This window comes from Ursus arctos, unplaced genomic scaffold (genome assembly GCF_023065955.2).
Source record: "Ursus arctos isolate Adak ecotype North America unplaced genomic scaffold, UrsArc2.0 scaffold_14, whole genome shotgun sequence".
NCBI lineage: Eukaryota > Metazoa > Chordata > Mammalia > Carnivora > Ursidae > Ursus > Ursus arctos.
This window is the reverse complement of record NW_026622808.1, coordinates 21,622,012-21,648,759: the sequence shown is the minus strand read 5'-3', so window position 1 is coordinate 21,648,759 and position 26,748 is coordinate 21,622,012. Positions and strand designations below refer to the sequence as shown.

At 51.2% G+C, this 26,748-nt stretch overlaps 2 protein-coding genes across 2 annotated transcripts; one reads left to right on the top strand and one right to left on the bottom strand.

Moving 5' to 3' along the window:
- Window positions 1-1,324: 1,324 nt before the first annotated feature.
- CLEC17A (C-type lectin domain containing 17A) lies at window positions 1,325-12,460 on the bottom strand. Its single transcript, XM_026488065.3, has 12 exons — window positions 12,274-12,460; window positions 12,056-12,130; window positions 10,649-10,681; window positions 10,510-10,560; window positions 10,385-10,426; window positions 10,152-10,193; window positions 9,217-9,357; window positions 9,069-9,131; window positions 7,126-7,221; window positions 6,765-6,916; window positions 5,839-5,948; window positions 1,325-2,817 (listed from the first exon to the last, which is right to left on the bottom strand). Exons 1-12 carry the CDS (start codon window positions 12,311-12,313, stop codon window positions 2,685-2,687), a joined length of 978 nt encoding a protein of 325 aa, XP_026343850.1. The 5' UTR covers window positions 12,314-12,460; the 3' UTR covers window positions 1,325-2,684.
- A 9,408-nt stretch (window positions 12,461-21,868) lies between these two features.
- On the top strand, window positions 21,869-26,702 carry NDUFB7 (NADH:ubiquinone oxidoreductase subunit B7). Its single transcript, XM_026488072.4, has 3 exons — window positions 21,869-22,060; window positions 25,957-26,125; window positions 26,507-26,702. The coding sequence occupies exons 1-3, from the start codon at window positions 21,949-21,951 to the stop codon at window positions 26,637-26,639; spliced, it is 414 nt and encodes a 137-aa protein (XP_026343857.1). The 5' UTR covers window positions 21,869-21,948; the 3' UTR covers window positions 26,640-26,702.
- Window positions 26,703-26,748: the final 46 nt, after the last annotated feature.

The window sequence follows — 26,748 nt, the reverse complement described above, 5'->3', positions numbered from 1 at the left end:
AGATAAGAGCTACAAGGTTGGGGCCCACAGGAATAATTCAGGTTTACAGACAGTCCCTTGAAAGGTGGCAGATGCTGTAGAAAGAGATCAACCATTGGAGACACAGACTGAGTCCAAAAATCAGCTCTGCAACTTATCCACTCAATGACAATGGGCAAGCCTCCGTTTCCCCAGCTATAAAATGGGGTCAGTAATTGTTCCAGCCGTACAGAGTCATTGTGAAGATTCAGTGGGAGTTACTGTGTCTATCTAGCCCATAAAACGTGCTGATAAACCGTGGTTTTTGTTATTTTTATCCACCAAGAATGTCCAACCTTTGCTCCCCTGGACCCAAAGTGGTAAAGGGGACCTCCGTCACACTTACCTCTCTACCTAAAATTAGACAATCATGAGAGATGTGGAAGGGAGATAGGTTTGAACCAGCTCCACTGTGGAACGCCCCCAGCATGACTCAAAGATGTGACCACAGCCCCATTTCCCCATTTTTCAACACACTGGGGGAAGCTGAAGTTTCCTCTTCTGAGATGCAGAAACTTCCCCTGACCCAGAAAAACAGTCACTTGGACCAGCGGCCCCCTGGGTAGAGGGCTTAGAATGGGGTGCCCACCCACTCTGCAGTCTGTAGTCTACATGGGGGGCTGGTTTCAGTACTGGCGAGTCGGGGCAGGTGTAGAGGTGGGAGGAGACAAGTAGAGATGGGAACAGGAAATGAGGTGAATGCTACCCTCCCCCACTGCCCCTCTGCTCAGAGCCTCTTTGCCATAATCACCTGCTCTCAGTCAATGCAAGGATTCTGCTACTCATCATGGGTAGTTGTTGATCAGTAAATTGATCAGTTTGGAGAATATCTACCTACTTTTGGATATGATTCAGGGATGGTCCAAAGGGATTGCCGTGTTGTGTTGTGTTCAGCTGCAGGGTAGTACCAGCCCCCTAGGGGGTGCTTTTCATTGTCATAATCACTGGAGGAGCACCAGTCAATCAGTGGGTATTAGAGGCTGAATTGCATCTCCCCCAAAATTCATGTGTTCAAGTCTTAACCCCCAGTATGTCAGAATGTGACTGTACCTTGAGGTAGGGTCTTTGAAGAGGTAATTAACGAAAATGAAGTCATTACAATCAGCCCTAATCCAATATGACCTGTGTCTTCATAAACAGAAGAGATTAGGACACAGATACACACACAAGGGGAAGTCCTTGTGAAGACACAGGGAGAAGAGGGCCATCTAGAAGTCAGGGAGAGACGTCTCACCAGAAACCAACCACTTTGACAACACTTGATCGCAGACATCAGCCTCCAGAACAGTGAGACAATGCATTTCTCTCATTTCAGCCAGTCTACGGTGCTTTATTATGACAGCGAACCAACAGCGGGCAAGGACCACGCCGTGAACTGACATTTTGAGTTCTAACGTGGCAAGAGCTAATAGCCCAAGAAGGTCCCGTCAGAAGTAAAGTGAGTTACTTCCTCAAAGATCTTTACAAACCACACACAGCCTCAAGTCACCAGCAGGTGGAGAGCTCCACTGGGGTCCTGGGAATCTGAGTACACATTGGGTGAGCAGTCTTGCCTTTCAGCTGGTCTGCCTTTCTAGAAGTTTCACAGGACACGTCTTGGCAAAGGCCTGATTCTGCCACCTGGCTGGGCAAACCTCACCTGAGGTACGGAGAAAGTCGCCTGTCAAGAATAATGCTGCCCCCCTGCTTCCCGGAAGCTGTTCTGCATCAGGTGGGCTCCCTAAGTGGGAGCCCCGTCCCAGCACACCACGGTCCAGAGGAGCCGGAGTGTTTTCAGCTCCAACTCAGTCATGGTCAGACCCGGAGCCCCCAGGCCAGCACTGCTGCCTAAGAGCCATGATCGGGGACTTGGTGAGTGTCCTCAGACCCCAGAACTGGCAGACAATCCCTAAGACCTGGTCCCCCTCCAGTGAAGCACTTTCTACAGACTGAATCGCGGGCTCTCACCCAATTCATTTGTTAAATCCAACCCAATGTGATGCGCCTTTGGGAGCTGATTAGGTCATGAGGGTAGAACTCTTGTGTCCTTATAACGGGGACCTAGAGAGCTCTCACCCTTTCCCGCGTGGGAGAACACAGCACGAAGATGGCCATCTATGAATCAGAAAGTGGGCCCTCGTTACATCCTATGCCTTGATCTTGGACTTCCCAGCTTCCAGAATTTCAATAAATAAATCTCTGTTGTTCATAAGCCACCCAGTTTACAGCTTTCTGATAGAGCAGCCTGAACAGACTAAGACACCATCTGATTGAACAAGCCCACGGGGTACCTGGGGGGCTCAGTCGTTAAGCGTCTGCCTTCAGTTCAGGTCATGATCCCCGGGGTCCCGGGATCGAGCCCCTCATCGGGCTCCCTGCTTAGCGGGGGAGTCTGCTTCTGCCTCTGCCCCTGCTTGTCTGCACTCTCTCTCGTTCACTCTCCCTCTCAAATAAATAAATAAAATCTTTAAAAAAAAAAAAAAAAGAACAAGCCCTCAAGTCCTCGCCCTAGAAATGCTCTCACTTGCACCCACGGCACTTGCAACACCCAAGCTCCTCGTTCCATCTTAGGTATATCCGTGTCGGCTCATGGAGAGGCGGAGTCTTCCGTGGAAGGGCAGGAGGCTCTCATCCCAAGAGCCGAGGGGCACTGGGTATGGACCCACACCCACCCTCAGCCGTGGGGTTCAGCAGGAACATTTCCGCTCACAGATCCAATATGTACTCTTGTCACAAGAGAGGTCATTCCAGGTGCCACCTCTGTTCATGCTGGCACAGTCCTCATCAAAGATGTTGTTGGGTTCCTCTGGGTCCCAAAAGCTGGACAGAGGAAAAGCGGGCATGAGGAGGGATGAGTAGATGGAGCTCAGAGGGGGGTTTCAGAGCATTATATGTGATACCGTGACAGTGGATACATGACATCATACATTTGTCAAAACCCGTAGAATGCACAGCATTTAGAATGAGCCCTAATGTAAACCACAGACTTTAGTTCATAATAATGTCTCCATATTGGTTCATCACTTGTAACATGCGCCACACAGAATGCGAGAGGTTAATAATAGAGGAAAATGTGTGCGGGAAAGAAGGAATATGGGATACATTTCTCTGTACCTTCTGCTCAAATTTTCTGTAAAAAATAAAATCTATTAATTAAAGAAAGAATATGGGGGGAGAGAAGGAAAGGCCTTCGTGGTTCAAGTCTCTTCCATCCTAATCTTGTCTTCAGCTTTTCAGAATTACGTGAAGCCGCCAAGTTATTCCCTTCACCGCAGCTTGTCTGCTTTAACTCAGCCGCACCTCCCCGTTCGCCAGGACAGTCTCGGGCTCCTGAATCCGTTTCCTGCATCTACTCAGTTTCTGCCTCTTCTTACAAAGAACTCTTCCTTCGCCCCCACAGTCCTCCCAACCTTCCAGGTACTGTAGTGTCTTAGATCACATTCCCTTAAAGCAGAGCCTGATTTGGCGATTCAGGTGCGTGGGATTTACTAAGGGTGCTCTCGGGAGAGGAGTGGGAGAAGCAGGATGGGGCGGGGGAGGAGTTGAGCAGGGATGTGGCTTCAGCCTGGTCTAGCCTCAGCCTGACCCGACGGGGAAATTCTAGGGTACGAATAGCACCCCAGAGTTATCTCGACTTGTGACAAGGGATCCAGCTTCTCTCAGCCACTACCGGGAGACCCCACTGGGAGTGGAGTGACCTTCTAGCTGAGCGGGGCTGAGGACAACTCCCCAGAGAAACCATAATCGTGAGCCTTTAGCAGTCAGCGCCCCCTGCTGGGGGAGGGCTGCACCAGCCCCACGACGGGGTCTGAGTGGGACACCCACAGCGCCGCACTATGCCACGCCCTCCTGTTCACAGAGTTGTACCGTCCTCTAGGAATCTTTGCTTTTTTTTTTTTTTATGTTTTTTTATTATATTATGTTAGTCACCATACAGTACACCCCTGGTTTTTGATGTAAAGTTCCATGATTCATTTGTTGCGTATAACACCCAGTGCACCATGTAATACGTGCCCTCCTTACTACCCATCACCAGTCTATCCCATTCCCCCACCCTCCTCACCTCTGAAGGCCTCAGTTTGTTTCTCAGAGTCCATAGTCTCTCATGCTTCATTTCCCCTTCTGATTACCGCCCTTTCTTTATCCCTTTCTTCCCCTAACGATCGATCTTCCTAGTTCTTATGTTCCATAGATGAGAGAAACCATATGATAATTGTCTTTCTCTGCTTGACTTAGTTCACTTAGCATTATCTCCTCCAGTGCCATCCACGTTGCAGCAAATGTTGAGAAATCTTTGCTTTTTTTTTTTTTTAGATTTATTTACTTATTTCAGAGGGAGAGAGAGAGAGAGCATGAGCAGAAGGGGCAGAGAGGGAGAGATAATCTCAAGCCGACTTCATGTTGAGCATGGAACCCAACAGGGGGCTCAGTCTCACCACCCTGAGATCATGACCTGAGCTGAAACCAAGAGTCAGACGTTTAACCAACTGCACTGCCCAGGAGCCCCATTCTTCCAGGAATCTTTAATAAAAAATGAGATCCCCTGTCAGGACACTAATATCTCTAATATATAAAGAGCTCTTAGAAATCAATAAGAAAAAAAATCCTGGGGCGCCTGGGTGGCACAGCGGTTAAGCGCCTGCCTTCGGCTCAGGGCGTGATCCCGGCGTTACGGGATCGAGCCCCACATCAGGCTCTTCAGCTATGAGCCTGCTTCTTCCTCTCCCGCTCCCCCTGCTTGTGTTCCCTCTCTCGCTGGCTGTCTCTATCTCTGTCAAATAAATAAATAAAATCTTTAAAAAAAAAAAATCCTGATAAAGGGAACCCTGGGTGGCTCAGTCGGTTAAGCATCTGCCTTCAGCTTAGGTCATGATCTCAGGGTCCTGGGATTGAGCCCCATGTCAGGCTCCTGGCTCAGTAGGGAGCCTGCCACTCCCCCTGCTTGTGCTCTCTCGCTCTCTCTTTCTGGCAAATAAATAAATAAAATCTTTTTTTAAATCCCAATATAAAAATATACCAACGATACGAATAAACAGTTCACAGAAAAATTAATACCTGTGGCTATTAAACATATGAGAAGATACCCAATCTCAGTCATTATAAGAGAAATGCAAATTAATACTATATTGTGATTCCATTCAAATTATACAAAAGTTTGATAAACTCTTGAAGAAGAAAAACATAGTCAAGCCAGTGAAAGAATAAATTGGTATAACCACTATGGGGGACAATTTGTTAACATTTACTTAAAATACAAATACATACACTCCTTGAGAAAGTAAAGTGTAATGGCCAAGAGTATAGACTTTAAAGCTAGGGTGGCTGGCACTGCCACCTGCTAGCACTCTGACCCGAGGCAGGTTGGTTAACCTCTCCATGATCAGTCTCATCTTTAAATTGGAGATGATAAGAAATAAGATAAAATAAGATGGCGATGATAACAGTACTTTCCTTACAGGATTACTAAAAAGATTAAATAAGTGGGTTAATATATGTAAAGTGCAGAGAGTTAGAGACAGAGACACAGAGACACAGAGACCCCACTCAGCCTCTTGGCAAATCAAAAGCTTCCTCTCCCTCCCGCCATGTAGCCACCCTTCCTTTCTTTTTTCCCCCCAACCACTGACCTGAGGACGTAATGTATTTGAGCAGTTGTGCTAAAAGGAGGAGATGTTGCAATGGAGGAAAATTTAAAAGGTACGGGGACCAGGAGCCCTATCGGCAGAAAAGCACCCCTGAGCCTCCTCAATCCAGCCTGGCCTGGGATTCTAGAGAAACTTCTGGCTCAGACTGCACAAAGACCCACAGGGAGCAGAGACCTCAAGAGCCCTCCATACTTGCCTCAGAGTAACCGGTGACCCATCCAGCCACTTCCAGTCCCCTTCGCGTTCCCTGTCATTCAGCCCCAGCCAGTATACCCGTGGAGAGCCATGAGCCTTGGACACAAAGTTCTGCAAGTACAATTCAGTCATTCAGCCATTCAGCCATCAATTTAATTACATCAAATGTAAATGGTCTAAAAACACCAACTAAGAGCCAGAAATTGTCAGATTGAAACAAGACCCAACTATATGCTGTCTACAAGAAATCCACTTGAAAATAAGGACAGAGATAGATTAAAGTAAAAAGATGGGGAAAGATAAGCCATGCAAACATCTGGGCTCAAATCCCAGCTCTGTCACTGGCCAGTTGTAAGGGACCACAGGCAAGTTTCTTAAATGTCCTGTGCCTCAGTTTCCTCATCTGTGAAGTACAAATAATACGTACTTTGTACAAATGGTTTTGCTGTCTAATCGTGGTAGCACCAAGTCATTGCAGTTGCTTACAAAATGCCAATTCCCCACGGGTGGGACTACTTCCCTACCACCTAAAAGCATAGGAGGACCCATGTGACTTGCTTTGTGAGTACAAGTAAGTGGAAACTTTCCGAGTCCCCTTATACTTTCACCACTGAGCTACGGGGACTGTTACTGTGGCAGAACATAACCTCTCCTGACTCACACACTAATTTACAGGGCTGTTGTGAGGATTATGTTAATGTAAGATATAAGATGTTTGGAATACAGCCTGGAGAATAGAAAGTGCTAAGAGAGAGCCATTATTATATCTCCAGGTTAGCAAAACAACTGAGACTCAGAATAAGAAACACAATCAGGATTTGAACTCAAGTAGGGTCTGTCCTCTTAACCTTACTATTAAAAGTCTTAGTGGCTCAAAAGCAATTCCAACTTCTCTCCATTCTCAAGGGCTTGGAAGGGACCAATCACCTGTTCAGCAAAGCTACTGATGATGACCAAGTGAGAGTAATTCTCCTGGCAGAACTTCCGGGCTTCATCCCATGATTTGGTGGTTGAGGAGAAGTAGTAACACTTGCCCTCAAAGGGAAGCCAACCCTCCGGGCAGGTGACCCTGGTACAGTCTGGGGACAGAATAAGAGGCTGTCAGAATGGCCCCAGAGCCAGGGTCATGTACATGGTGTGCCATATACAGTTGTGCAGGCTGTGCACTGCTCAACTCCAGGGGGCACCGTTCAGACAGACTGCAGTGAGACTCGTCCCCATGGATTTGTGCAATGTGCCAGCCCTGTCATGCCCTCCATCTCAGGACAGTACCCCAAGTCTCACTCACCTAATAAGCCCCGAAGTTCTAATAGGGACTGGTTGGTGTTAGTTCTGATATGGTCAATGTCCTTCTTCAGGCCAGCTATCCCTGCCATGCCAGTCACTGTCAGCAGAGATAGGCTGGAAGGTTAGAAACCCAAACCCCCCATCTATCCACCCACCCTCCACAGACTGCAAACACACTAGACAGAAGCAAGATCTGTGCTCCCCACTGCACCCTCTTTCTAGTGGCTGGTGCTAGCACTCAAAATGACACGCACAGTGCCTAGAGAGAGTCCTAGAGTGGCTCAGAGGAGGGATTGATCTCTGAGCCTTGGGGAAGAGTGGAGATGGGGGACTTCCTGGAGGAGGTGGTTTTTGATGGAAGATGGTGACTCAGTATCTGTGAGAGGAAGAGAGAGCCTCCATAGGCAGGGGCCACCTTGGAAGCCGAGGTCCAGAGGCAAGTGTGTTGGGGAAGGCTGCAGCGGTAGAGGTCAAGGCAAACCTCACAGGAGCTAAAGCTCAAAGTAGGATGAGGTCTGATGTCCAGGGCCTTGAATGCTAAGCCAAGGGTTTCGTGTTGGACTCTGGGCAGTGAGAAGCCAACAGCGGGTTTCGAGCAGAAGAGTGGCTTGATCTGAGATGTACGGAGAAGGCATGTGCATAGAATGGAACAATTTTCGACTTCAACAAACATGGTGAAGGCCATGCCAGCCCAGAAGACTTTGCTGCAGCTAATGCGTGTATTCCCACTACTCCCACACAAACATGCCCTCTTCCAGCTTGACACCCTTCCCTCTTACTCACTGCTATTCCCCGTCCATCTCCAGGTCCAGTCAGTTTTACTTCCTAAACCTTTCTGCTCCACCCACTTCTCGCCATCCTCATGGCCACCACTCTCATCCAAGCCATCACCACCTCTCACCTGTTCAACTGCACCGTCTTCCTCCCTTGTACTTACGATGTTGCCTCCTACCACAGGGCCTTTGCATATACCTGGAACCCTCAACCTCTCACCTGATTAAATTTTTCTCTTCCCTCACTCAACTGTAGCACTCTTTTCCTAGGGAAGCCCTGTATGACCCCCCAAAGATAAGGTCAAGATCCCTAACTAGATTTTTTTTCATAGAATTGTCTTCCTTTGGGGGCGCCTGGGTGGCACAGCGATTAAGCGTCTGCCTTCGGCTCAGGGTGTGATCCCGGCGTTATGGGATCGAGCCCCACATCAGGCTCCTCCGCTATGAGCCTGCTTCTTCCTCTCCCACTCCCCCTGCTTGTGTTCCCTCTCTCACTGGCTGTCGCTATCTCTGTCAAATAAATAAATAAAATCTTTAAAAAAAAATTGTCTTCCTTCGGACTCTTCATTGAGATTTGGAATTTTATGCTCATTCGAGTGACAATTTGGTAAATGGTTCTCAATACCTGCCTGTGTTATCCAACAGAAATAAAATATAAACCACGTACATAATTTTAAACGTTCTAATGGCCACGTTTTTTTAGAGTCAAAAGAAGCAGGCAAAATTAATTTGAATGTTATTTCTTTACTTATCCCAATATATCCAAAGTATAATTTCAATGAGTAATCAATATGAAAGATTATTATTATTATTAATATTGTTGAGATATTTTACATTCTTTTTTTTGTAGCAAGTCTTTGACATTGGTGTGTATTTCACAATTACAGCACATCTCAGTTCGGAATGACCACATTGCAAATGCTCAATAGCCAGTGACTCATGGCCACCATATTGGACAGTGGAGGTCTAGACACACATGCACACACACGCACACACACACACTCCACAGGAACAGGAACTGTGCCTGATGTGTTCACTATCCTACTCATGCCCCGATACCTAGCACAAGGCTTGGCAAAGATGGGATTGGAAGTGGTCTTGGAGTTGGGTTTGAGGGGTCACACGGGGTGTTCAATACGCATGGCATGAAGGGACAATTGAAAGCACTCACCATTTGCTCGCCACTCCATCTGCTGAAAGGTTAATATCCTTAGCTCTTCCACCATCTCCTGGTCTATGAGGAAGAATCCATCTTGAGCCCAAGTCCTCCCGTGCCCCATGCTCAGCTTCTCCCCATGCCCCACCCTCTTCCTACTCACACTTAATCAGGGTCACAGCCAGACCAGTGCATCCCAGGACCAGTGACACCACCACCAGCATGCACAGGTACACCACCAGTCTCTCTTCCTGGTAGCACCCAGGACACATGGACTTCCGACTAAGCTGGGACACTGGAGTTACTGGGGGATGAGGATGGGGGCAAAGAGACCAATATCGGTGCTTTAGAGAGTGAGGAAGAGACACTTGAGCGTCTCTCCAAAAGCAGAGGGACAGAGATCCGTGGTCATGACTGTATCACCAGACAGGGTCAGCTAGAGAGGGTCAGGGGGAAGGAACCCTGAGGAAGCCCAGAAGAGCACTTGCTGTGCTCCAGGGCCACCCCTTCCCCAAACATAGCCCCCTCCCCATCTCCAAATAAAGCCACACCACCATCCCATCCCCACTTCCAAATCCACCACCATCACCATAACCTAACGCAACTACAGCCCCACCTGGAACGCTGAAGGGAATTTACTGTGTGCCAAGCAGCCCGTCACATCCTTATTATCTTATTGGATCCTCACCCTTATGACATACACGTGACTATTATTCCCAGTTGGCAAGTAAGTGACCTGAAGGCTTAGAGAGGTCATGCGTGACTTGCACCCAGCGCTGCTCCTAACATGTATGACGCATTGTCTTATACTCTCCAGCGGCTGCTGCCCAAGCTGCTCCCCATTCTAGGGTCTTTGCATCAGGGGCAGAGAATGTTTCCCATACCTTAACCAAGTAGGCGGTGGGGCCTGAAGAGTATCAGGCAGACATCCTATATCCCTCAGGGTCTGGTCTAGACTCAGAGAGGAGGAGCTTCTGAAAGGACACGTTTCTCTGCCCCAGAGTCTCCCTCTAGGGAGTCCCTATAGGTCTGACTGAAGCATACTTGCAACCATGACAGGGAAGCTAGGGGCCCACCTGGGGGGGCATGAGGACTTACTAGCTGGAGATGGCTGGAACGGAGGAGGCTCCAGATTGACACCTGGAAGAAAGGGAGAGAAACATTTATTCAAAACTTGTTGGGGGAAAGAAGTTGCTGAAACACTTGGTCTTCCAAGATCAACATCTCTCCCATTCCCATCTGATTTGTTCTCTGGTCAGAATGGGGGAACTGGAGGGAAGACCTCCAGGTGTCCCCTCCCAAACTTCCTAAAGGATCTTCCCACTGCTCACCCAGTTGAGGAGATGTGCGGGAGACAGGGTTCAGATCCAGGCCTAGAAGGGGTCAGAAAGACAATGGTTATGCAGACCAGGTCTTCAGCCAGGTAAACCAAAAGGCCCCAGCCCTCGATTCTCACCTTTGATCTTCGGGGACTTGCAGGGAAGTGGAGGGTTCTCCATTTTCTTTCCTGGGTGGGGAGGAGGAGGAATGGTTGCTCAGGCCCAGAGCAGGGCAAAGCCAGCACTGGGTCTCCAGTACCCCCAGCCCCAGCTCACCTGCCCTCGGAGGCCTAGGCGGAGCCATTAAATCTGCAGAAGAGAAGTTTAGAATTAGAGCTGGTATGCAGATTGGAAACAGATCAGAGGCAGTGATGGAACCAGGACTGGGACTAAAATGGAGGGCTATGGATAGGTTTGAGCTCAAGAATGGAATTGGGGTTAGAGGTGGGGACAGGGTTCAGATAGAGTGACCAACCATCCTGGGTCATCCAGGACTTGCCCAGTTTTCACGGGAAGTCCCACATCCCAGGAAATCACTCAGTCCTGGGGAACCTGGGACAACTGTTCACCCTCAGTTAAAGACACAGGTGAGTTTGGGCTGGGGTTGCAGTCAAGGCTGTAGTTGGTGGGGATGGGGCTGAAGATGGGTTGGGGACAGTGATGGACGTGGCAGTAGGGTTGTGATTCAGGATGTAGTGGAGGTAAAGATTGGGAATGGAGCTGCACTGGGGCAGGGGGAGGAAGTCACAGTTAGGGTTTAGTCGTGCTGAAGTAGAGTGATGACTTTGGATTTGGAAATAAAGATGGGGTGGAGATCGGGCGGCAGTCGGAGACGGGGAGGGGCTAACTTTGGGGAAGGGATAACACTGATGATGAGATGGTGGAGTCCCACCTTGGTGGTGGCTTTGAGAACTGCACTAGGACCGAGTGAGAGCCAGGAGACAGACAAACAGCCGAGCCTTGTTCACCTCCTACCTCATTCTGAGCCCCACGGTGCCCAGGGACCCCCAGGTTGCTCTCTCTTCAGATTAAGTAGTGGTGGACACGGTGCCCCACCCTGCATGGAATGGCCACTGTCCAAGGACACCAGCTCAGCACAGTCAACCCCCAGGGACCCCAGCAGAGTTAAGGCCTTCACTTTTATACCCACTTATCAGGCTCTTGTTGAGTCCTGGGCCAGGCACGGAGCACCCAAGTCTAAAGGTCAATCTGGGCCCTGCGTGTGAACGCGAGGAGGTTGGGGAGCCGCTGGTCCACTCACAGTTTTATGAAACACCAGCTTTCGTGTCTCAGGACCTTGCCTCCGCCAGTTCTCTGCTGGGCTTCTCTTCGTAACAAACTCCAACTCATCCCTTAAGTCCCACTCTAACATCCCCTCCTCTGACCCCAATCCTCCCACCACTCAATTCCCGTCAAGATTTTCCCCATTCTCCCTACTCAGACCTGCTCCCCTGAGGCTGTGCCTAGCACTGCCTCTCCCATCGGACAGAGACACCCTCAAGGGCAGGTTGGAGACACAGGTACTCCTGCCCGCATGCTGCCTTGCATGAGCTGGGTACACGGGAGGCTGACTGCGCGTCTATAATGCCCAGCTAATGCCCAGCCAGTGTGCCCTGGGGACCCTGCTTTCCCCAGGCTACAGACCACCCATTCCTCCACCCAGCCTCTGAGAAGTCCTCTTACCTGGCTTGGGAGGAAGGTCCTTGTAGGGCGGTGCCATGTTCTCATAATCATCACCATCCTCCTCCTCTCTGGTCCCTTCCAGAGGAAAGGCAAGTGAGAGCCCAGCCCATTCCCTCCTCTGTCCCTCAGGCCCCCGTTTGCAGCCACAGGGTGGGGAATACTGTGATCCGGGTCCCGACCATTCCTCGCCCCCAGCTCAAGCCTGGCCAGGGCCATACCTGGCAGGTCCTGGCACCCAGAGTTGGTATACGTGTACATGGCTGCAGCTAACGCGGGAGCCTGAGAGGGAGAGCCGGAGCCGGTCAGCTTCTGCCCCTCTGCGTCCTGCTCAGGTGCCGGGAGTTTCTCTCAGTTCCCTTTTTCGTCAAAAGTCAAGTGCATGCAAATCTACCTTCAGGGGAACCACCCAAACCACGTATACACACACACTCACACTCACACACACATTCACACACACACACACACACACACACACACACACACACACCTTTCTCCCAGTTTGGATTCATGCACAGAAGTGACAAAGACAGCAACCCCTGCCTTAGAGCACCAGGCCCTGGGTGGAAAAGATGGATAAGCTCCTTCTCTCATGGAACTTTCCATCAAGACAAGACAGACACTGAACTAGCATAAACATAGAAACAAATAATGTGGTTTGTTTTTTTTTTATTTTATTTCCAATAGTCACTAAGCATTATTTAAAAGTAAAATAGAGTAGTGGGATAGGATAGGGGCTAATGTAGAGAGATAAAGAGGGAAGGCACCCTGGAAGTGACATTTGCAACCAAATGTTAAAGGGATAGGTGCTAAGTACTCCCACATTCCACAGAGAGGTGCTAGGACCCTGGCTCAGTTATCTCTGGCTGCATAAGGACAACAAGCACTTAACTCTCGCGCGCCGTTTCTGTGGCTCAGAGTTCAAGGGCAGCTTGTCTGGGTGGTTCTCTCATATGCAGTCAAGAGGCTCCCTGGGGCTGTGCTGAGGTTGGAGAATCTGCTTCCAAGATGAAGCACTCTTTCCAAAGGGCTGATCGAGCGTCCCCCGCCCCAGTGTGGCAGAGGCCAAGGTGGAAGTCATTGACCCCTTTTATGATGTAGCCACACATCACAAACTATGATCTCTACTCTTTTTTTCACATGGACCAGCTCAGAGTCATGGCGGGAGGAAACAACACGAGGGCGTGAACAACAGGATGTAAAGACCATTGTGGGCTGGTCACCACCGTCACATACACAGAACTTGCAAAGGAAGGTTCTGAGCTTGACATTGACTGGAAGTTATTTAAAAGGTGAGAATTAAAGACAGAAGTCTGTTCATCCTGTGGGTAAAGCAAGGGATGAGGGTTTGACTCATGTCTAAAACAGCAAGAAGCAAGAGCACGGGCTTGTGGGAAAGGGTTGCAGGAGGAGTGGCTGGATCTTCTGGTTCAGCAGGGACGTGGGAGTTTCCTGTGAGCCAAGCGAAGACAGTAGGATAACCAGGCTGGAGCCATTTGGAGAACTCTGCCCAAAAGGACAGCCCGCCTGTGCTTCTCCAGAGGACCGCCATCAGCCTTTGGGGCCAATGGTCTCAGCATCATCCACGACTTCTCTCTACTCTCACTCCACGCCTCTGGCAAACTGAATTTTCAAAAGATGGCTGCAACAGTATCTCTTTGTGCCACATGCTCTTATGCAATGTGACCTTGCCACTCCAGCAAGAAGTAGAGTCCAGGGGCTGCCTGGGTGGCTCAGTCGGTTGAGCATCCGACTCTCGATCTCAGCTCAGGTCTATGATCTCAGGGTTGTGAGTTGAGGCCCTGCATTGGGCTCCATGCTGGGTGCAGAGACTACTTTAAAAAAAAATCATTTTAATTAAAAGAAGTAGAGCCCTGTTCTCCTGTCCTTGAATCTGGGATGGTGTTAGCGATTCCTTTATAACCAACAGAAAGTAGTGGAAGTGACAGCTGCCATGCAGCCTCCACCTGGCTCTGTCAGAGCGCACGCTCCCTGCCGCCATGTTGTGAGGAAGCCCAAGCCACATGGAGGTGACCCACTCAAGAGTCCCAGATGAGGCCAGACTTCAAGTCATCCCAGCCCAGGTGTCAGGCATATGAGTGAAGGCACCTCCTGATGTTTCCAGAGCCCAGGACAGTAGAGTCACCTCCAGCCCGCTAGGTCTTCCCATCAGAGGCCCCAGACAGTGTGGAGCGGAATCCAGCTGTCCCTACCAGCTGTCCCATAGAATCTGTGAGCTCACTGAAGTGACTGTATTTTTTTCTTGCCACTAAGTTTGAGGTGGTTTGTTTGATAACCTAGATATTGGAAATCTGGCAAATCTGTTAGAAGTTCTGGTGGGCTCCGCCTTCACCATACACCCAGCGTCTGAGCTGGGCTAGCCTCCCAGTCTGACCATCAGCCGCTTTCACTTGAATCACAGTGATAACCTCCACCTGGTCTGCCTGCTTCTGCCCTTGCCCTCCATCGAGTGGGACCCATAGGAGCAGGCAGGTGGTCGCCAGGTGCTGAGGGAGGGGGAAATCAGGTAGATGTTGGTTAAGGGCACAAAGTTTCAGTTCTGTAAGATGAATAAGTTCTGGAGGCTCGGTGTACAACAACGTGACTATAGTCGACAGTACTGTACTGTGTACTTGAACTTTGCTGTAAGGGTGGATCTTGAGTCTTGAAAGAAAGAAAGAAAGAAAGAAAGAAAGAAAGAAAGAAAGAAAGAAAGAAAGAGAAAGAGAGAGAGAGAGAAGAAAGAAAGAAAGAAAGAAAGAAAGAAAGAAAGAAAGAAAGAGAAAAAGAAAGAAAGAAAGAAAAGAAGAAGAAGAAGGAGGAGGAGGAGGAGGAGGAGGAGAAGGAAGGAAGGAAGGAAGGAAGGAAGGAAGGAAGGAAGGAAGGAAGGAAGGAAAGAGGTAACTTTCAGGTGGTAGATATGTTGCCTGGCCCGGTTGTGGTGAATATCCCACAACGCGCATGTATATCGTCAGTGTGTACATCTTAAATATACATGTAATGCCTAATTTATCTTGGGGGGGAAAGAAGTCTGAAATCAAGCTGTTGGCACAGCCATGCTTTTTCCAGAAGCCCTAGGGGAGAATCCTTTCTTGCCTCTTCCAGCTTCTGGGGCTCCTGGTGTTGCATGGCTGGGGCCACGTCCCTTCAGAGTCTGCCTCCGTGGTCACCCCGCCTCTCCCTCTGTGTGTCTGTGTGTCAAGCCTCTCCCTCCTTACTCTGAAATTTCGTACCATGCTGGTGGCTTTGAAGATGCAGGAAGGGGCCACAAGCCAAGGAATGCAGTTCTAGAAGCTTGGAAAGGCAAGAAAGCAGACTCTCCCCCTGGATCCGCTGGGGGAAGGCGGCTCTGCTGACGCCTGGTGTCAGCCCCATCAAACGATTTGAACTTCCGACCTGGAGAACCAGCAAAGAGTCCGTTACTGCCGTGCAGCCATTACCTCGGTGGTGATCTGTGATGGTAACCACAGGAAGCTATTCCATACCGCAAAAGGCAAGACCCCAGCGCCCCCTCTAAGGGGCTTTCTGCTAAAAGCAGAAGGAATCGCAAGTCAGGTTGGCCTGAGCAGCAAGGAAATCCCATCGAGACCGCATACAAGTTAGACTATTAGGCTGGGCTGCTGTAACAGACGCTCAGAACAGGAGCGGCTTCAAATAGAATCTCTCACCTCACAGACCAATATAAGCCACCCACAGACTCCACAAGCGGAAAATCTTCGCCAGCACAGGAGGGAGGAGTGTGACCCAGCCCTAGCTGCAGGGGTGGGGGGTGCAACAGACCAGCCTCCCCGTCCAGAGAAAGCTCACCCCAGGGGCTGGGCTTTCCCCTGTTAACACTGCATGATGTAGTGTGCAGAACCCCCCCAGCCTGCCTGAGGCGTAAGTGCAGCCCTTCCCATTCTACAGATGGAGAAATGGAGACATCTGAGAAAGAAGGAGCACGGGACCATCAGGCTCTGGATGGATAAGTGGGGTCAGAGGGGAGGGAGAGGATGGAGGTGGGGTTACACCAGCCAAGTGGGCTGATCGCATCTCTGCCCATCAAGGGCGCCCCTTGAGGTGAGTGGGCCTAGGGCAAGGAAGTGCAGTGATGGCTGGATGGTCTCACTGTGAGGGGGTAACGGCCACAGTCAAGGCCACCCTTCAGGACCGGCCACACAGTAGGTGCTCAAGAACCAGTAGAGCAATCCAGTCCCATCAACTTGGGATAACATAAGGCCATGGGCCCAGACAGACCCCAGCTCTGCCCCATTCTTGCTGTGTGACCTCAGGGGAGTAGAACAACATCTCTGAGCCAAGGTCTGATATGCCCAATGGGGCGTGGGGGGATTCAGTTGTTCATTTACCCATTCGACAGATATGTATTGACAACCCACTATGTGTTAAGCTATGTTCTAGGTACCAGGGATACAGGGCTGAACAATTAAAAAAAAAATCCCTTGCAATAAAAAGGAAGATCGCAGAATAGAAATCTTACCAAGCATGTTCTTAGACCAGAACCAAATTAAATTAGAAATCACAGAATGATATCTGGAAAATCCACAGGTATTTGGAAATTAAATCACATGCACAGGTCAAAGAGGAAGTTAAAAATTGAAAATATTCTTAAGTGGGGGCACCTGGGTGGCTCAGTCAGTTGAGCCTCCAACTCTTGATTTCAGCTCAGGTCATGATCTCAGGGTTGTGAGATCGAGCCTCGTGCCAGGCTCCCTGCCGGGCGTGGAGTCTGCTTAATATTCTCTCTCTCCCTCGCCCTCTGCCCCTCCACCCCCGCTCATGTGTGTGCTCTCTCTCTCTGAAAAAATAGGCTTTTTTAATTGAATGAAAGTGAAAGCATATCATATCGATATATGGGGGGTCCAGCCAAAGTCGTGCTAAGGAGGCAACATAGGACATTAAGTGCTTATGTTTAAGCAGGTGATCGAGTATATTTGAAAGTTACCAAGAGTCCTTTTGTTGTTGTTTTCAAGTAACACTCTTAGAAACATCTTTTTTTCCATGTGTTTCTAGACAATTCTCTACACTCATGACAGAATTGTCTACACGTTCTTTCACTACAAAGTTCACAACTAGCCAAATAGGGAACACTCGTAAAAACATGTCTTTTCCCATGTGTCATTAAGTAACCTCTCCATGAGCTACAAAGTGGTCACAGCACATGCTTGGCTGATGTGACACTCCTGTTCTCCCCAAACAATTAACATTACAGGCATTAACAATAACATGCACTACAGATGTTCGTCCAACTCATGCCCTGAAATAATTCTGTGTTCAGAGACTAGATCTTAAAAATTCTCATCACACACACACACACAAATTGTAACTCTGCATGGATGTTAACTACCCTTATTGTGGTGATCATTTTGCAATATAGACACGTGTGGAATCATTATGTTGTACCCCTGAAACTAATATAATGTCATTGTCATTTACATCTCAATTTTTTAAAAAAGAAGAAAAAGGTGATCGGGAAAAGTCTGACAATTAAAATAGATTGGGGGGGTGCCTGGGTGACTCAGTTGGTTAAGCATCTGCCTTCAGCTCAGGTCATGATCCCGGGGTCCTGGGATTGAGCCCTGCATCGGGCTCCCTACTCAGCATGGAGTCGGCTTCTCCCTCCTGCTTGTGCGCACTCTCTCTCTCTCTCTCTCTCTCTCATGTCCTCTCTCTCAAATAAACAAATAAAATCTTTAAAAAAAAAATAGACTGAAGGAGGTGGAGGAAGCCCATGAATAATATGTGGATATCTGGAGGAAGAGCATTCCAGGCTGTGCAAAGGCCCTGAGGACAGCAAGCTCCTGGTGTGTTCGAAAAACAGGAAATGTCTCCTACTGCATCAGACTTACTAAAATAATTGGCCCATATACTCCATTCATTCTAATTCTCCTCAATATTTATCACCATCTGATATTCCATATATCTCACTTCTTTATCTCACCCATTGCTTATCGTCCCCCCATTAGCAGCTCAGCTCCACTGACCGGCACACAATAGGTATCCAATGGGTGTTGGTGGAATGAATGAGGGACTCTCCGGCCTGCCACGCCCTGACTAAGGCCACCCACAAGACGAAGCCCCTCCAGGCTCACTCATCCCTCCAACACAAACCAGCCACCTCAATACAGGCAGCGGCCAGCCCGGGACAGCTCCCGGGCTGAATGAAAGGCACCATCCCTTCTGCCCCACAGGCAGATTAAGGCCTTCCCCAGGGGCTTTCTAGGCCTCGCTGACCTTGTTTTTCCTCCTCCCCCTGAACTGAATTACCCAGAGCTTCCGATCTCCCATCCAGCAGACCGTGGCAAGGCGGAGATGCCGCCCAGAATTTCCTTCTCCGCCCCCGGGGCCCACTTGGGCCTCCAAGGGTGTTGTGCTCACAAAACGTTAACGTAGCACCTGCCTGGGGGCAGGCCAGATGGGACCAGAGAGGACTGGGAGGGAAGGAGGAAGGAGGGGTGGGGAAGTTGTGAGCAGTGAACCAGGGTACATGGGGCGTGTGGGCAGGGGACCCTGGAAAGTCTCCTTGTCAAATGATGGGTAGAGAAAAAATAGGAAGGTTGAGAGGCCCAGGTGACCAAGGCCCAGCCTCTTTTCCACCCCGGCACAGGCTGCCTGAAACTACCCTCCCTCTAGTGTCATCTCCCGCAGGTCCCAACTCTGAGTACGGACAGGCCAGACCGAGACAACGGAGTCCAGGGACCTCAGGACAAAATGGGCCACATCCGCCCACCCACCCAGAGCCATCATCCGTGGCTTGGACCCTTTCGGCCTCTACTGAAATGACTGGTCCCAGGAGTCGCTCGTTGTCTCAGTTGCCCTCTGTTCACCTGAAAAATAAAGTAGCCAGTTATTTTACCAGCGACATGAGTGTGTTCGGGAACAGCAGAGAACTGCAATCCCGGACGAGCGGGCTGTGGCCAAACCGTAGGCAAGTCCAGAGAACCAGGTGGAAAACCACTCCTTTAAAAAGGAAAGAGGGAATTGAGTGAGGGCTGTTACAAACAAAAAGTCCACCGGAATGAAGTGGGAGTTCCAAGTGTAGTGACTTCTCAGTGGCTGAGTTGTGACTGTGTCTCACTGTCTGGGCCGTTGCTTCCAAGGAGAAAATCTTTCATCCTGCTGGGCTGGTAAAGCCCCCGCTCCCTGGCCCCCTGGCCGGGAATGCAAGGTACCTCTTTTCCTGTATGGTCTGCAGCCCATGAAGGATGGTGGGGCCTGAGAGCTCCCCCTGCTGGCCTCCCCGCTCCATTTTAAATGAGGCTTCTTTATTCAACCTTCTAGTTACAGAGAATGCAACCTGGACAAGAGTAATAATAATAAGCATGTATTGGGCACCTACTGTATACCAGGCAATGTGCACTTTTCAAGCCACCACCTGACTCCTCCAAACCACTCCATTTATTCATTTGTTGACTTGATAAGTGCTTACAAAGCACTTACTGTGTGCCGGCTCCGTTCTAGGTGCAAGTATACAGCAGTGAAGAGGACAAAATTCCCTGCTTCATGGAGCTGACATTCAAGAGGAGAAACCAACAGTAACTAAGATAAGCCAAGGGGATATCAGGTTAGATGGCACTAGTGTTACTGATCCCATTTTACAGATCAGTAAACTGAGTTTCTGAAATGGAGAAGTTGCTTCCCAAGGTCGTACAGAGACAGTGAGCTGGGATCATAATTTGCCTCCCTGGGTCTCCTCCCAGCTCTGACTTCTGGGTAAGCAGCTGAAGCACAGAGAAAGGGAGGGGGAGGAGAGACATCCAGAACAAGGCAGGGCTGCCTGGTACAGCTGTGCGGATTGTGCACTGCACAATTCCAGGAGTGCCATTCAGAAAGACTACGATGTGAATGCTGCCCCCTGGAGTCAGAAAGAGCACAAGAATCACAAATCTATGTCATGGTCTGGGGTCAGGTTCCAAGTAACCCCTGTAAAGAAAGTCTCATTCACCATTGGTCCATTCTCTATAGAGCGTTTTTTCCACCGAATAGTATCTTGTGGCCACTTCTCCGTGTCAGCACATGAAAATCTAGCTCAGCAATTCTCCCAAGGGTGGTCCCCAGTCCAGCAACCTGACCATCAGCTGGAAATTTGTTAGAAATGCAGATTCTGGGGCCCTACCCCATACCTCCTGAGTCAGACATTTTCAGGCTGGCTCCAGGTTTTTTTCCATATGAAATGCGGAGCCAGAGGAGGGTTTTAGCCAAGGAATGACAAGATCTAATTTCCTTTCTGACAGGTGCACCCAACTATGACAAGCACCCACTGAATGGCTTCTCTTTGTGTTCCCATGCAGGTTTCCAGAGAGTAACAAATTAGCACACCATTTGTTACAGTTGAATATTGAGGCCAGGAAGTATCTAGCGGTACTAGACAATGTACTATACTCTTAAATTTGCATATATGTAAGCCCTAATGTAACAAGTGTGAAATGTAATACCAATTCTTTGCAGTGGCAATTAGAGGGGTAGTAGAGTTCCATCTTATTTTATTTTTACAAAAGTACTCAAAAGGATTTAAAATTTCAGCTTTAGGGGTGGCTCCGTTGGTTAAGGATCTGCCTCCGGCTCAGGTGAGGATCCAGAATTCTTGGGATCAAACCCCACCTAGGGCTCCCTCCTTGGCGGGGAGTCGGCTTCTCCCTCTCCCTCTGTCCCTCCCCCTGCTTGTGCTCTCTTTCTCTCTCTCAAATAAATAAATAAAATCTTTAAAAATGAAATAAGGGATGCCTGGGTGGCTCAGTCAGTTAAGCGTCTGCCTTCCACTCAGGTCATGATCCCAGGGTCATGGGATGGAGTCCCACATCAGGCTCCTTGCTTAGAGGGGAGCCTGCTTCTCCCTCTGCCTGCTGCCCCCACCCCCGACTGTTCTCTCTCTCTCTCTGACAAATAAATAAAATATTTTAAAATAAATAAATAAATAAATAAATAAATAAATATTTCAGCTTTAAATAGTTTTATTTATAAATAACTTTATTTGATTATTTAAATTAAATTTCATCAATTAAAATATTTATTTTGAATAATTGCATTTAAACTTTTTTTTGTAAGCAGGCTCCCAACGGAGGAGCCTGATGTGGGGCTCGACCCCATAACGCCAGGATCACGCCCTGAGCCGAAGGCAGACGCCTAAGGACTGAGCCACCCAGGCGCCCCTGCATTTAAACTTTTGATCGCTAATTATATCATCAGTACCATGCAAGACTGTTTTTTTTTAAGACAAATTCAAATGCTTTATTTTTTTACTATTATGTTCAATTAGCCAACTTACGTTTTTGAGTAGCGTTCAAAGATTCATTAGTTGAAATTCGAACGTTTTAAAAGAAAAGCGGTTTTTTGGAAATATGTTATGAAAAATAATTTTCGGTGGGCCTGGATGGCTTAATCCTTAGGCGTCTGCCTTCTGCTGGGGTCATGATCCCAGGGTCCTGGCATGGAGCCCCGGTAGGGCTCCCGGCTGCGGGGGAAGCCTGCTTCTCCCTCTCCCACTCCCCCGCTTGTGTTCCCTCTTTCCCTGTCTCTCTGTCAAATAAATAAAATCTTAAAAATAAAAATAATAACAATAATTTTCATTTGTGCTCAAAGAGGGTGGGAAAAGGCCGCTGGCCGACCTCATCTCCATCCCCCGCCAAGATGGTTTCCAGAAGCGGAAGACCCCTTTCTAGGGGCGGGGGGTCCCCGGCTCCCCCGGCTCCCCCATCCCCGGAAACTACGCGCTGCACCTGTGCGGTCTCCGCCTGACCGCCAGGTGGAGCCAGAGAGAACGGAAGTCCTACTGAGTCGTTCATCTCCCTGATCCCGGCAGCGGCCTGCGCGACCCGGAAGCCGTGGCTGGGAAGGGGTAGTGCTTCCGGGTAGGAGCGAGGTGACCCCGGCTGCTGCGGGACTCTGCGGCTACTGCAGCCATGGGGGCGCATCTGGCCCGACGCTATGTGAGCGATCCATCGAGGGAGCCCGACCCCCAGCGGATGCCCACCTTCCCCCCGGACTACGGCTTCCCGGGGCGCAAGGAGCGCGGTGAGGCCCAGTGCGCAGGCGCGGCCGGCGGGGGTGGGACGCGGACGCCCGAACCACGGAATCCCGGGGTCCCCAGGGTTGGGCTCGGGCTCCCAGCGCTGTGTCTGGGTTGAGTCCCGTCTTCGGCCCAGAAGAGTCCAGAGGACACGAGTGAGCCTGCCTGAGTGTGGAGGCATCCCAGGCAGAAGTCAGGGTTGGAGCAAAAAGCCTGGGGCAAGACTGGCAGTCTGGGGCTGAGAGGCGGCCGGAGCCGGGCTTAGTCCTGGAGGCAGTGGGGAGCCAGGGCAGGGTGTATCGCGGAAGGGACGTGCCCACTGTATCCCTATCCAGATAGCACTGCTCTTTGGGGTAAACACAAAACACAATAGGGGTCCCCTCATGCCTCACATGCTGTCCTGCTCGTTGCTCTTTTTATGTAGTAGTATCACAAGCGTATCGAGAGCCAGCCTGGCCAGGTCTCAAGTTGGGCACCGCGCATACAGCAGGCACTGACTAAAGGGAACTCCAGCCCTGTGGGCAAGACAGCGGAACCAGGCATATCTGGGGGGTGGGGAGCGGCACCTGGGGGTATCAAGGCAGGCTTCCAGGAGGCGGTGGCTGGAAGCGAGCTCTGAGAGGGGTAAGTAGGAGTTGCCCGGATAAAATACAGGGAGAGGGGAGAGTCAGTACTTCTAAGCAGAGGGACATGACCAGACTTGCTTTGTCAAAAGGTGCAGGCTGCTGGGTGTGCAGCGACAAGGAGAACTCTTAAGCGGGTGATGTGCAGAGAGAACGTTAGGAGGTGGACTCCTCCAGTGTCCCAAATCCTGATGGTCCTTCAGCCCCACGTGAACCTGCGTCCCATCAGTCTTCCACCTCCTTATCATGTGAATCCATACCTTTGCCCGTAATCGCACAGGCCCCTGCTCCTCTTTCTTGCTTGGCTAAACCAAAACGGGGCACAAACTGGGCTCTGCCTGGCATCTGTCCCTGTGCAGCCAAACATCACGGGAGAGAAACACCCAGCCTGGCTGACTGCTCTCCCCATGGCTCCCCTCACCGACCCTTCACGCTGCTGGTTTTCCTGCTACCTTCCCTGGCACTTGGCTTGCTCTCGTGCCTTCCTAGACAGTCCTGCACCTTCTGTCTCAGACTCCAGCACCTCCCTCCAGCTAGTCACTCACAACTTCTTATTAGGAAAACAGAAGCAACCAAAAGAGCTCAGCTGGGCGCCCTGCATCCCTGGGACCTGGCGTTCTCTCATGTTATCCGGACGCTCTGCCCTGCTCCAGAAGAACCCTTTTGTGCCACCTGTCACATCCCATTGCCTGTTGGGAGCTCCAGCCCTACTTCTCGTGCAACATTGGTTTTCCCATCAACATGCAAACAGTTATTTCTACCGTTTCAAAATCCCCTCCAGCTGTCTCCCCACCACTTCACAGAAGGGGCTCCTGTCCAGCTTCCCGCCCACCCCCACTCTGTCTGTATCCCTGGACCCTGTTATCAGTTCTCAGGTCTAACCAACCCGCTGCAGTTGGCATCCAAGTTGATCACTACGACTTCCTGGAAACGCCTCATCACCTGGTACCCCGGCCCCCGCACACACGCCCACCTCACTGATGCGCCCTCATGATTCCTCCCCTCCTCCCTGTCTCGTAAATGTTGACGAGCCTCGCTGCTTGGGCCTTCTGTCTCCACTCACTCCCACCCATCCCTGGGGGTCTCTGCTGACCCCCTGGTTTCAGGTGCCTTGTGATGCTCCCAAGTTTTTTTATCTCCAGCTGGGCATGGGCCCTCAACTCCAGGCTTGTGGGCATCTCCCACTCAGCAGGTCCAAAACAGAGTTCCTGACCTCCCCACCAAGCTCGCCCCTGCGTCTAGCTCCAGCCACGTGCTTGGGCCAAGATCCCTGGGGCATCCTGAACCTCTCCTCACCTCAAGGCCTTTGCACCTGCTGTCCTACCGCTGGGAATGCTCTTCCCGCAGGTGTGACTCACTTCCTTACCTTCAGATGCCTTTCTGAGGGACGCCTGCATCTAAAGTTGTGACCCACGCCCCAACACAGCCTCTCTCCCCCTTGCTTTCTTTTTCTAATACTGAGCATTGCCAGACATTCTGTGATAACCTAGTTCCACCTGTTTGTTGTGTCTGCCTTCGAGGCTGGGCACCCTTGTCTGGCATGTTCCCTGCTGTATCTCTCAACACCTAGCACCCAGTAGGTGCTGTGTAAATCCTGGCTGATGCCAGAGCCCCTGGTGCTGGTGGCGCCACGGAAGCCAACACGGGGCTGCAGGTGGATATGCTGGCCTGGGGCTCAGGTGAGGGTGGGGGGCACCAAGTTGGGGCTTACCCACTGTGGAGTGGCAATCGAACCCACGGATGAGAATGAGCAGAGGGCTCCTAGCAAGAACCACTGGAAGCCACCATCTAATGTTTGGACGGCCAGAGAATGGTCCCCAGGGAGCTGTGGGGAAGAGAACATTTGAGAAAGAAGCAGGCAGGAAGTTGAGGAAGCATGGAGTCCTGGCATCTCGGGAGGCCCTGCTGAGAGCCATGGGTGGGCAGTGCTGGGGTGGAGTGTGGGGGCTGGAAGAACGTAGGGGGGCAGGGGGTGAGGACCCAGACTGGGAAGCAGAGCACCAGGGGAAGGTGCAAGATCACCGTGGACACCTTTTGGTGCTGATGGGAAGGAACTGGGACCAAGAAGATGTCGAGGGGAGTGGGGGCGGCAGATGCAGGACGGCTGGGTCCTGGGCGCGCATGCTGGGCTGAGCAGAGCGGGTGGGCGCAGGCTGGGTTAGGTATCCAGTTCCTAACAGCCCCAGTCAGCCTCGAAAGGCTGATTTACCCGATCAGGTGTGCCAGGTGGGCGTGGCACCCGGACCAGGAGCCAGTTCAGCTCTCGCTGAGGCACGGGCCTAAGCCTTTCACACGTATTCGTTGACTGCAGCTGGGGACCATTACTCCACCTCGTGGCAGAGGAAGTGGAGGCGGCCGGCAGGGTGGAGCAGGGATCCAGGTGACCCAGGCTGCACGCCTGACAGGGTGGTGGCCAGCAGGGGGACGCGCTGGGAGAAAGTGGTTTCTGAGCGTGGGCTCTGTAGGGTGGGGCTGTCTGGAGAGTGAGCCTGGGGGGGGAAGACCCAGGTAAGGGGAGGCAAGGATCCAGTACAGATGTGATGAGGTTGTGGGATATCAGTCAGGTTCGGTGGGGTGGAGTCCGGAGCTGACGACCAAGAAAGAATTCTTGAGGCGTCTTTGGTGCAAAATGGTGGTTTATTAAAGCACGGGGACAGGACCTGTGGGCAGAAGGAGCTGCACCGGGGTCATGAGGAATGGCCCGTTATATACCCTCAAGTTGGGAGGGGGGTAGGGATACTCTAAGTCTCTAAGGAATTCTGGAAGCAAGGTTTCCAGGACCTTGAGGGGACTAGCTGTTGTTGGGAAAAGGTCATTTATTACCGTCTAATAAAACCTGAGTCATGAGACCCTTCAGATGTCTATCGGTGGGCCACATGCTTGGGGGATGATTGCCAACACGTGTCTGGGTGGGGGGGGTAGAGATAAAGGAAGTTTCCAAAGGAATTTTTATATGCTAAAGTAGACTTAAAGGATCCTGGTGGGGGGGAGGGGGTCAGGCTAGGATTGCCCTCTGCCCTGAGCAAAGTATTAACATGGAGGCGGTTGAGTCCCTAGAGGAAGGTCACTCTGCCTGTTTCCAGAACTTGTCAGTGGGCTGGAGGTAGAAAAGGACACTGCCAGAGGGTGGCCGTCATCCAGGCACCACGTCCCAGTGGAGGCGCCCCGGAAGCGTGGCTCCCAGTTGCCCGTGGCCCCCTGGGGCTCCCGGGAAGCAGGTGTGAGGGTGGGGGACGGGCTCTGGCAGTTTGAGCCCAGCAAGCCCGCCCTCCCCGCAGAGATGGTGGCCACACAGCAGCAGATGAGCGACGCGCAGCTAGTGCTGCAGCAGCGGGACTACTGCGCGCACTACCTCATCCGGCTGCTCAAGTGCAAGCGCGACAGCTTTCCCAACTTCCTGGCCTGCAAGCATGAGCAGCACGACTGGGACTACTGCGAGCACCTCGAGTGAGCCCCGCCCCACCCCCACCCCCACCCCCACCCCCGTCCTGGCAGGACACTCCCCGGAGACGTAAGACAGCTGGCCCCGGGTTTCCAGCCAGGCCCCCGCTCGGTAGAAAGCGGAATCTCCAGGGGCCTGCGGGGTGGGCCGGGAGCTCGGAGACCCCCTGGAGGAACAGAAGGCCCAGCTTCTGCCCCGGGCTCACGGGTGTCAGCCTGCTAGCCCCGCCTCGGGCACACCCCATGCTTGAGCCAGGCACTCGGGTCTTTCCCAGTCAGACGCTTCCCCGAAAGCTGTGGGGCGCCCCCTCCTGTCCCGCCGGCTTCCCGGGGCTCGGGAGGGCCTGGCCAGGGAGCCTGACGCCTGTTCACGTGCTCTGCCTGCAGCTACGTGATGCGCATGAAGGAGTTTGAGCGGGAACGGCGGCTGCTCCAGCGGAAGAAGCGGAGGGAGCAGAGGGAGGCGGAGGTGGCCAGAGGCCAGGGGCCCGGCGAGGTGGCCCCCGAGGTAGCCCTGTAGTGGATCCGCCCCCACCCTGTGGCCCAGTCAATAAATAAAAGCCTCCAGGCCCCTCAGCTGGAACCACGCTTCTTTCTGTGGTGTGCTGGTCCCCAAACCACCCCCCCAC

Excerpts from the sequence above, each read along its gene's own strand:
- CLEC17A (XM_026488065.3), bottom strand. The coding sequence starts at position 12,313 with ATGTACACGTATACCAACTCTGGGTGCCAGGACCTGCCAG. Across the intron at positions 10,194-10,384 it reads CCGCACATCTCCTCAACTGG|GTGTCAATCTGGAGCCTCCT; the intron begins GTGAGCAGTGGG and ends CCTTTCTTCCAG. Across the intron at positions 2,818-5,838 it reads GGGTCACCGGTTACTCTGAG|CTTTTGGGACCCAGAGGAAC; the intron begins GCAAGTATGGAG and ends TCCTCTGTCCAG.
- NDUFB7 (XM_026488072.4), top strand. The coding sequence starts at position 21,949 with ATGGGGGCGCATCTGGCCCGACGCTATGTGAGCGATCCATCGAGGGAG. Across the intron at positions 22,061-25,956 it reads CCCGGGGCGCAAGGAGCGCG|AGATGGTGGCCACACAGCAG; the intron begins GTGAGGCCCAGT and ends CCCTCCCCGCAG. Across the intron at positions 26,126-26,506 it reads GACTACTGCGAGCACCTCGA|CTACGTGATGCGCATGAAGG; the intron begins GTGAGCCCCGCC and ends CTCTGCCTGCAG.